The sequence below is a fragment of the Schistosoma mansoni genome, chromosome W (assembly GCF_000237925.1).
Source record: "Schistosoma mansoni strain Puerto Rico chromosome W, complete genome".
Classification (NCBI taxonomy): domain Eukaryota; kingdom Metazoa; phylum Platyhelminthes; class Trematoda; order Strigeidida; family Schistosomatidae; genus Schistosoma; species Schistosoma mansoni.
In genome coordinates, this window is record NC_031502.1 from 1,337,863 (window position 1) to 1,349,109 (window position 11,247).

General features: G+C 37.7%; 1 protein-coding gene across 1 annotated transcript in view; it reads right to left on the bottom strand.

The window, feature by feature from the left end:
• Smp_157010 (putative titin) overlaps window positions 1–11,247 on the bottom strand; it is a gene marked incomplete at both ends in the record, with an annotated part of 117,899 nt that overhangs the window by 44,245 nt on the left and 62,407 nt on the right. Inside the window, 1 exon segment of the mRNA XM_018799883.1 lies at window positions 10,092–10,691. Within this exon segment, the coding sequence (XP_018653752.1) occupies window positions 10,092–10,691 (600 nt within the window).

Here is an 11,247-nt window from a genome sequence, read left to right on the forward strand (position 1 = left end):
AATCTTTCGGATTACTGCTTATCCTCTTACTACTTCTACCACTATGGGATTTGAATCGACAACTGCATCTCTGCGCTAATGTGGTATGGCAGCTCGAACTGATGTACGTACGTACGAAGTTCTACGCTGTGACTGACTGAAGCACAAAACTAAAAATGCGACTAACTTATATAAACCAAAAAATCTTACCATAAGGAGGAATGAACTGATAAAATAAGGTATCAGTTATAGGAATCGATGGGGCTGAATGACTTGGTCGAGTAGCAACGCGCAGTTCTACACGTTCACCTGGCTTTAGATTATCCAGTCTATATTCTATTGGACTTGAAATGGGTAATATTCCATCCAATAAATCTAGATATTTTGGAATTCCAATGGGCTTCCAGTCCATTTCATGTGGGCGTCTCATTTCTAATCGATAATCTGAAATTCTTTTTTGAGGCAATTTACCAATTAACGCTTCTGTAGGTTTCCATTGAACCCGTATTGCATCTGGTCCTTCTGGTAAAACAATCAATGGCTCAGCTGAAATGAATGGTAAAGAACTTCTTGAAGAGAGCCTTCCCGTGCTTACAGGTTCCGACAACTTTATTGTATCTAAAGTAGACATAATTGGTCCTATTTGAATACCACGGACAGGCGCCACACCAATATATATATCTCGACCTTGTGGTAGCAAAGATGATCTAATATGAGTGTTGGTGATATTGCTAGGGATAGTTTGAATTTCTTTCCAATCAGAATGGCCTAACTCCCTAGTTAAAATTAAATAAGAGTCTGGTAAACTTTCCAAACCATCTTTTTCCACTGATTTCACACTGGGTGGGCGCCATGCCACAGCTACTTCTTCGGGACTATCTTTTTCAGAAGTGTATTTGAAAACACTGGCACGAACCTCTGAAGGAGCCCGTAGATTAAATGTATCTTTTGCTGTTTTATAAGGCTTAGGTTGGTAAGATGATGACGTAAACACACTTTGTGGAACGGACAAGACTTCTTCAATTGTTTCAGAATATGGACGTTCAGTCATTCCGGGAATATAATCACCAATAGAACGTACACCAACATGAACAGTTTGCGGAAAATCACTTAATAATGAACTTGGTATTTTTAGATTTGTGTCGGATAAACCTGTCCTACCTATAGGTTGCCATTTCATTTCATATGGTGCGCGATAAACTACTTCGTAGCCAGAAATATTTGTTGTATCATAAGGAGGCTTCCAATGCAAAATCAAATCTTCTGGTGTGATATATTTATCGCTTTGGATTCTATCATGGTACAAAGAAGACTTTGGCCTGGCTTCCATACGAACTGGTCCCCTTGGAGGTGATAGGTCAGTTGGTAACTCGTAGTACTCAAGAGCTGATTTCGTTTTATAATGTGGTTCAGAAATCAAAGAAGGACTTCTAAGTTTGGGTCTTAAATAAATTGGTTCACTTACTCCGAATTCATTTTCTGAATATAAACGAAATTCATAGTCTTTTGGTTCTCCTGGCAACATAGATGGAGGTGGATGACTCTTCGAAAAGATTTGCGGCAAGCTCATATCCCATTTGCCAGAAGAGTCGTCAAGAGTTGAGGGTGGTCGAGAGTGAGGTAGGATTGAGATCCTACTATAATCACCAGTTTGAGGACCAAATACAATATTCCAATGTCTGTCTCTTGTAGTAGATAGCCGACCAAGTAGCGCCCAGTTTTCCTGACCTCTTCTTCTAGCCTCAACAACATAACCTCTAACTGGACCTACATCATCTGTTAAGAGAGTAGGTTGACTCCAGCATAGTTCCATCACACGATTAGCAGTCTCTGTCACTGCTTTCAACCTTGATACACTTTGATTAATATTAAGTTGTTTTAATTCTAATGGAGCTCCAGGAGCTGGTGGTGGCAATGCTTTAGTATCTTTTTCTTTGGCTAAATTTGGTCGAATATGAGTGTTTAAGCATAATGGTTCGCTTAAGCCAGCGACATTTTGTGATCTCATCCTAAAACCATAATCTACATCATCAAGTAAATGGGTAATTTCAACCTCATACACATCATACGGAACTTTTTTAAATGGAATCCATTGTTTAGATTGTGAACTCCATTTTTCAATAACATAAAAATCTATGGGTGATGATGGAAGTAATGATGGAGGTTTCCATGATAAAATACAACTGGAATATTCTTTATTAAAGTGATCTGTTAAGACAGCTCGAAAATCACTGGGTGGTAAAGGTAGAGACGGTAGGCCAGGTGTTTCACGATGTAATGGTACAGTTGAAGTAACTGGTATAGAATCACCAATACGATTAAATGCAGTAATTGTAATTCTATAAACATGGAAGGCTTCTAAAGAGTCAATTTTAGAAGTTAAAAATTTTGGAGAAACAATTATCTCTTGGTCATCACCAGTATCGGCATCATAAATCAGTAAACGATAACCAAGTATTTCAGAACCACCATCATTGCTAGGTTTCATCCAGTTAACTTGAATTGTTCGTTGATCTATCTTATGTGAACCAAAAACAGGAGAAATTTCTACACCCCAAACAGAAGAAGGAACCGTAGCATGCTGATGTCGTGGATAAAGAGGTTGAGCCATTTGATACGGTGCCCCGATCGATTCTGCATCACGGCCTAAAGGCACTACACGGAACCACCATCCATTTTCATCGCTTGACCGGAGACCAGTTAGAGTGAAGTCTGTAACTTTAGACGGAGCCTTGGCAATAGAAACCCATTTAGAATGAGCAGGTTCCCACTTCTGAATGTCATAAAAAGCTATTTTATCTGGAACTAACAACCCACTTGGTTCAGGCCAAATAAGATGGACAGATGTTGGACCTACTATTTCTCCTCTTAGTTGATCTGAAATATAAAGGCCGGCTGGGGATGAAATACCTAACTGAGAAGTCAACCTTCCAGTCGAATATAGTGAACTTTCAGTGCGATCTAGGTCCAGTCTTCTTTTTTCTAATGAACTAACTCTTCCTAAGGATGATGGTGTAATCATGCGTTGCGTCATATCTTGAACCATCTGACGCCTTGAGCGAATGAACTCATTTACTTCATCAGAACCAGGTTCAACTCCCGTAATCATGGCTAATTCCAGATCAAAATCATCGTCAATATCTGCTCGTGGACGAGTTTTATCATAGGACATCGTAGAAATTGGATGACCTGATGTACTTGGTAGTGTTGTCCATGATCTAGATGGAGGTCTTGATGAGATTGACTCAATCGGACTCCGATATAGTCCGAATTCCGTTGGAATAGACTTTCCAGTTTTTCCATGGCTGATAATTCTCATTTTATAGTCTTTTTCAGGTGTGTGCGATGCAGCTAAAACTAGCTGGCGAGGTGCACTTACTGGGATTTCTATTAACGGTGCCCACTTCTGTTTCCTTGAATCCCAATCTTCCAACGTATACCCTCTAATATCTTCAGCACCTTGTCCTTCTGGAGCCTCCCACTCAAGTTCATAACCCAGTTTACTATCAGATTTGAGCAAAACAGATGGAACGGGAGGTACATAGTGACCTGGTGTTGTCGAATCTGATCGTCCTGTTGTCGGAAGACTTGCCAATACAACACCCGTTTCAACTGGTTGGCTAGCACCTTCGTTGTATACAGTGGATACTCTAAACTTATAACTCCCATCATAACTTGGTGAAACGGACTGGTGAATATAATTTCTTTGTGTACGATCATTGATAGGAATAAAATCAATTGATTCCCACTTCCCACCTCGAGATTCAATATCAAGTCGTTCCACTTGGAAACCTGTTGGTTGTGGTTCATTTGCCATTAATGGAGTCCATTCCCAAGAAACTTGTAGTATTGGTTTCACATGACTTTGATCTTCAACTTCATCGGGGGAAATTCGACGACCCATTACAAGTTTTGGTGGGGCTAAGTTAATAGTTTTTACATAACTATCATCAGCAGTGAGTGGTAAACCAACTCCTTCTTTATTAACAGCTGACACCCGGAAAAAGTATTCTTTATTTGGTTGTATATCGGTAATAATATGTGACGGTTGAAATTTATTTTCAGGTCCACAAGCAACAATCTCATTGGATGAAGGATATGGTTTCCAATTAAATGAACGTCCTTGACGTATTTCTAATTGATAGCCAAGTATAGGTAATCCTCCTAACTCATATGGTGGTGACCAAGTCAACTCCAGTGTTCCAATACTATCAGGAACTTCACGTACACGTAATGGTCCTCTCGGTGGTCCTGGAACACCTACAAAATAAATAAAAGTTCAATCACCACGTGGACAATAGCTTTATAAAGTAATACTTATATTTTAGTGAATGATGACTAAAATCCTATTTCCTCCAGTTATAAAGCAAAGCAAGTAGCTGAATTTTGTCATGTTCTGCTAAATCCTACTGTACCCAGCAGAAAGAAATGTTTATTCAACCTGGACAATTTTTCTGAAGTCATAAAAACCTATTCAAATCTCACACCAATAATACAGAAATAAATTTAATAGGTCCGAGTGAGTAGATAGGAAACTATATTTTGTACTTCGTCTTTGCGTATCTGGAATTTCGAGGGAACTGATACTTTCTGTGTGATTCGGACTGATACCGCCCACTGAGCTATTATTGTCCAGAATGACCTCCTGTAGGACTGGAGGAGTAATGTTCAGAGATGAGTTTCTAAAGAGGCTAATATAATCTAAACAAAGCAATCTCTTCAGAAATACATCTCCCGATATTACTCTTGCTGGTTCTCTAAAGGACTATAGAAGTCAGCCAAAACCTGAATATTTAAATATCATGTTAATTCTGGTCACTCCACTTCGTGAAAGGTCTCTTTCAAAATATTACATATAATCAGAAGAGTCAGCTCAAGAGGCATGCAAACGGAAAACTTATGTATATTAGAGGCTGTGGCTATTCACTAGTTTAAGCCCGACAGTTTGTTCAACCACTCATTCTTCCACAGTCTCAACTTTCTTTTCTATCTTCCATTATCTATCTTTTTTTATTTTCACACCTTTAAATTATTTGGACAAGTATTAATGGGTCATTATTAAGACTTATAACTATTCTGTTCTTAATAGCTTGTTTTGTATTTTCCGATTGAATTTCATTATGTGTGAATTATTAACAAGGTAACATTCATCAACTAACATCAAAGTCAGAATCTTTAGTACGGACGTAAAGACAGTTATTACTATACGGAGCTGAAATTTAGAGAACTACTACAACCATCATCAAAAAGGTACAAGTATTTATAAACAATTGTCTATGCAAGATACTCAAGATACATTGTTCGGATATCATCAGCAACAGCCTTCTGTGGGAAACGACAAACCAGCTCCCATCTGAAGAGGAAATTAGGAAAAGATGTTGGGAGTGAATAGGACATTGAAGAAATAATCAAACTGCATCACGAAGCAAGCACTAACTTGGAATTTTGAATGCAAGCGGAAAAGTGGAAAACCGAAGAACACAATACGTCGGGAAATGGAAGCAGATATGAAAAGGATGAATAGCAACTGGAAACAAGTGGAAAGGATTGCCCAGGACAGGGCTAGATGGAGAATGCTTGTGAGCTGCTTAGGATACTCCATGAGAGGTAACAGGCGTAAGTAAGTAATATGACTAGAAACATTCTATGTACTATCTTGATTGGCCAGCTAAGTAAAAGGGAATCAATTACTATCATAATAATAAACAATAATGCATGAGTTTATGCAGACTTTTTTTAAGTGAATTAGATAAATTGATCACCTTCACATGATAGTGATAGGGCAGATGGAGCTAAAGATTAGTTTGGAAAACTAGCACTGATGCATACTTATTAATAGTAAAATTCTATTACTTGTATTTCATTGGTTCATTGTAAACTAACAGTCCTTTTATTGGTTGATACAGTTGTTTTCTACCCACCCATGCGTCATTGAACAGGTCATTTTGTTCCTGTCTGTGGTAAGTTGACTGTCTCTAGGTTTATCACCTTGATTATGAGTTTCTTAAACTAAGTTAATTATTAGGAAAGATGGACAGTGGTTAGCAGTGGAATCCAGGACTTGCATACATTATTTCTGTTGAATCTGATAAACACATTAAACATTGTTGAAAGCGTGAGTCAATTGAACCTAGACCACCATGAAAAACCTGGGAGCACTGGACGGCCGTTTTGTCCTATTATGGGACTCCTCAGCCGTCCAGTGCTTCCAGGTTTTCCATGGTGGTCTAGCTTCAATTGACTCACGCTTTCAACTATGAAAAAAAAAAACTAAATCTCTACAAAACCCTCTGATAATTAACATTAAACATTGATCAAATTCCTACATATTATTCATAACTTACTAGTCTCTTTGGCTGGATGCACTTGAGCTTGTGTATCTAATGGTTCAGATAAACCATTCTTATTTTCAGCTACAACACGAAATTCATAAGCAGTACCATGCATTAAATATTGTACTTGAAATTGTAATTGTCTTGAACTAGTCAATCCAGATAATTCAGTTATACGTCCAATCTCTTGCCAACTACGTCGATACATTTCACGTTTATATATTCTATAACCTAATATTGGACTGCCACCATCACTTGCAGGACTTAACCATGATAATTGACAACTATTATCTGTTATATTAGATACTTGTAATGGTCCTATTGGTTGACTTGGTACAGCTATATAAAAAAGAATATTACAACGAAACACCAGTCAGTGAATTATATAAATTCGTAATTAGTGTCGTCAAAACAAGATTTCAGAATGTATAGTTAAATTTCAGGTTACTGGTTTTTGTATCTTTCTTATTAATCTGCTTTACATATATGGTCGATATGTCTGACAATGAGAACTAATCTAGTGGGGTCTGTAGTTAGTTCAAAACCTGTTAACAAGTTTCTAATGTTTCCTTAGACACAGTAAACTCTTGTGATAGAGCTATTTACTCAATCATTATATTGTGCTCGCGTAGTCTATAATGCTATCCCAATTCATTAGATATTGCGAATCGAGACTTTATTTTTGATGTGTGGAAGAAAGGAATAGTGATTGATTGTTTACTTAGTCATCTAGTAGATAGTCAGTCAGGTATTAAATGTGTTCTTTGTTTTCCTTGCATTTATTTTTACCATCGGTTGCTGACGTTGAACCATACTCATATTCTAGTCAGGCCAGTCAAGTGTCGAAGTCCTGTAGAATAGACAGTGGCAGAGTATCTAGTGTAGATAGTCGTCTAAGGCAAATTGATGTCCCATCAGTGTAAAGGAGAACACCAAGCATTATTACAAGTCTATACATCGTCTCAATGTTTTGTCAGTTTATTGTTTTCAACAATATAAATCAGTCTTACCCCCAACCCTGGTGATCTGTTTAGATGCATTTATCTTGAAAACATACATAGAGGGTAATATGATTTTTAAAAGTGAAAAAGAACATCTAGTAGATAAATAACGTTTACAATATAATTTTTCACGGTGGTTATAGTGTGGTGTGTGCTTCTTATGTGAACAGATAAAAGTAGTATGTAGCAGAAGTAGGAAGTGGAATGCATAACAGCAGAAGATTGAAGTACAGAAAATGGAGAGCAATCAGAAGAGCAACAGAATTAGAAAAATGATGGACTAGATAAAGGACTACTGAAGGAAGATGTGAAAAAGATGTATTTAATGTGTGATTTTCATAGTTTACAGAGGCACCATGTGATTTTACATAATACAATAAATTGGTTCACCTAGCCTAAGTCTTCGTTCACTACAACAGTACTCAAAAGATCTGTTCAGTAAGTAGGGGAAAAGTGGGTTAGCGCAGTTTTGTTTGAGCCCATTAGTTTACTACTCATTAAGTACAATGAAAAGCTTACATAGTCATTCATAATAAGGATAAAAATGAATCCTCACTTGTAATAGCTTCTGGACAAACGGGTTCTTTAGTAGAAATAATTTCACCTTGACCTGACTGATTCACAGCAGCCACACCAAAATAATAAAATTGGTTTGGTTTTAAATTTCCTACAACCAGACGATTAAGATAGTGGTCTAATTCAGCAACTTGTTGCCATTGAGATGCATTACTTGGCTGAGGTGTTGTTGCTGGTCGAACAAACACACGAAAACCATCAATAGCTAAGTGATGAGCTCGATTAGGTCCATGGTCGTGACGACAATCGTGTGGGACAAGCCACTCTACAGTTACGCTATCAGCTGATTTTCCAGCAATACGAACCCAGTCTGCTTTAGGTTTACAGCCTGTTAAAAATATAGTTTATAAAAAGAATAATAAATGATTTATAAAAAGATTCATCATTATTCTGTGAGTGTGTGTGTTCAGAAGTAGTAAAACAGCACATTTATTTACGTTTTGTGCCATGTCATCGAAAAATCGATAGCCAAAAATAATGGTTATCTTGTAAACTCCAAAACAGGAAACGTACAGCTTCCATTGCTGCTTAGACCAATTATCAATGAATTTATAGACTACTGATATTTCAGTTTGGCTGCAACTAGCGTTTTTATAACTTAACCTTAAATCAAATGGGCTAGCGTGACAAGGTAAATGGTGGTTGCGATCAATAAAATATGTCGTAATCCGGTTAGTCGACAAAATTCACCAAAATCAACAGATTTACCACCTTCAAAAAGTACTCTATACCTGACATTAGCAATAGTTGTTCCAAGGACTCGTGGATACTCATGATAAAATGCTGGTGTAAAGGTGACACAGACGTACAGTGATTAACAACACTGCTGTCTGAAACTTCTATTATGAGGATCCTAAAGCCAATCAAACCAGATGTCAGTGATAAAGAGTTCGGAAGATATATTTTGGAAATGGTCGGTTTGTCGAGGTATATGTAGTCTTAGCTGACTAATCGTAAAAGGTACGCAACACAGCGTACCTAAACGTCATCTAATGCGGATGCTTGGACTAGTGCAGTCAGCCACGGGTATGTCCAATCAAACTAGGGAGGACAGCATCAAAGTTGAAGACTTACAGAATTATTCATTTTGGGAATTTATTTACCACTACAAGCGTTTCCTACAATCAAAAGTCGAGTTTTACATGATTTAATTGATACAATAGAGTATACAAGTCATTTGACTGGTGAGCAGGGACTATAAGCAACAAAGTCAAATCATCACTAATGGAGATGTTCAAATCGATAACAAAAATGTTCACACCAAGAAGAATACTTCCATATTCGGGAATCTAAAGAAAAATAGTATACTACTAATAACAATGGTGGTTGAATTAATGCTCCAGATATCTGTATAGTTATAAAATGCATTCATGTTTTTTTTCAACAGACAAAAACAAGCCACTAAAACTTACTATCATCTTCAGGCATTTCAAATGTTTCGGATTCTAAAAATGCACCTGTTCCGACTTCATTAACAGCAGCAACTCGAAAAATATAACGTTGACCTTGCATTAAACCAGTTACAAGTGAAGTAGTAGCCAAATCTATTTTTCCAGTGTCTAATTTATCACTGATTTCATCTGTACTAATTGTTCGTTGAAGCCCCGTCACTCTATGCCAACCTGGAGTATTAGCATAACGCATTTGTAGCACATAACGAATTAGTGTTAAACCACCTGTATCTAAGGGAGGTCGCCAAGAAATACGAGCCGAACAGTCCGCTCGACTAGCGCCCATTTGAACTTCTGAGATATTAATTGGACCTTCAGGTGGACCAGGTGGATTAAATGGACTAATGACTGTGATTTGACGATCGGACTCGAGGAAAGGACCAGACCCTGCTCTATTCTCAGCCCGTACACGAAACTGACATTCGGAACCCGGCTGCAAGTTAGAGACCTAGGTAAAAAGTATTTATAATTAAATTAATAAGGTTTTCGAAGTTACTGATTTGAGGTATACAGTTATTAAATCGAATTGTTACTTACTACTACACTTGTCCCAGTTGAAGCACTTTGACGAGTTACGTACGCCCATCGTGCTTTCTTTTGTTCATAGCGCTCAATTAAATAGTCATCAGGAACTCCACAACCACTTTGACCACCAACTATTGGAGGTTGCCATTCCAATTTCACTTGACCGATTCCGATACATGTGGCTTTTATTGGACCAACTGGTTGGCCAGGTGGCGTCATAGGTGCACCTGGTTTGTAGATTTCTGAATAAAGCGGGGGACCGACTTTATCGTCTTCATTACGAGCACTGACGCGAAAACTATAAACACCATCTGAAATCAGATTTTCAATTCGTTTGTTTAGTCCACGCACTTCACCAACAGGTCGCCAATGTTCTCCTGATCTATCGAGGCATACTTCAACTATGAAATCTTTAATTGGAGATCCACCGTCGTCTAACGGAGTATTCCAAGTTAAACGGACGGCTCTATCTCCATCTGGCAGCATTCGTAGAGGTCCCTCAGGCTGAGATGGTTTTGTAACCGGGCGACGGAATGATATAGATTTATCTGTTTCTAACCAGTCACTAAGCCCTTCATCATTAGCGGCTCGCACGCGAAATCGATAAGCGAATCCTTGCTGTAATCCACTAACCAGATAAGAAGTAGAATCTGCTGATACAGTGCCCAAAGGTATCCATCCAGCAGGATTACCAACATCTTTCATTTCAACATAATATCTTTTCACAGGTAGACCACCATTGTCTTCAGGTGGTAACCATGTAAGTTTCAATGAAGAATCCGTAAGATCAGAACAAACTAAAGGACCTTTGGGTGCATCAGGAACACCTTGACCAAAACATTAAAAAGAATAGAGATCTTTTAATTGACTGAAAACAATGTCACTAATTTGATTAAAATGTTGCTGGTAACAAAAAACATTAAGAAGTCGAAATATTGATAACATAAAATCCAATTATTACACAAAAAGTAATTTGTGTCCGGTCATACTAAGCTGTGATTGGCTGATGAATGCGGACAGATAATTATGTACGTTGAAATCATATACCCATCAATGAAACTCACCAATCTCCACAACCCTATACTTGTACATATTTTGTTATCTATTTTCTTACCCTCTGTATTAGTCAATCATATACATGTCAGTTAGTTTGATAAAGTATTTTCATCTGAATTGGCTTAACATATGGGTAATAAAATAATGGACTGGATATCTAGTAAAGTGTGTAACAATAGTATAGATGACTGGATTATTTCATAGTTCGGCCTAGGATTGAATGCTTCACACCAGTACAATTGAGAGAATCTATGCCTATTTCAAAAGTATTGTAAGCAAAGATGGATAGTGGCTAGCAGTGGAATCCAGGACGCGCGTTTCGTCCTG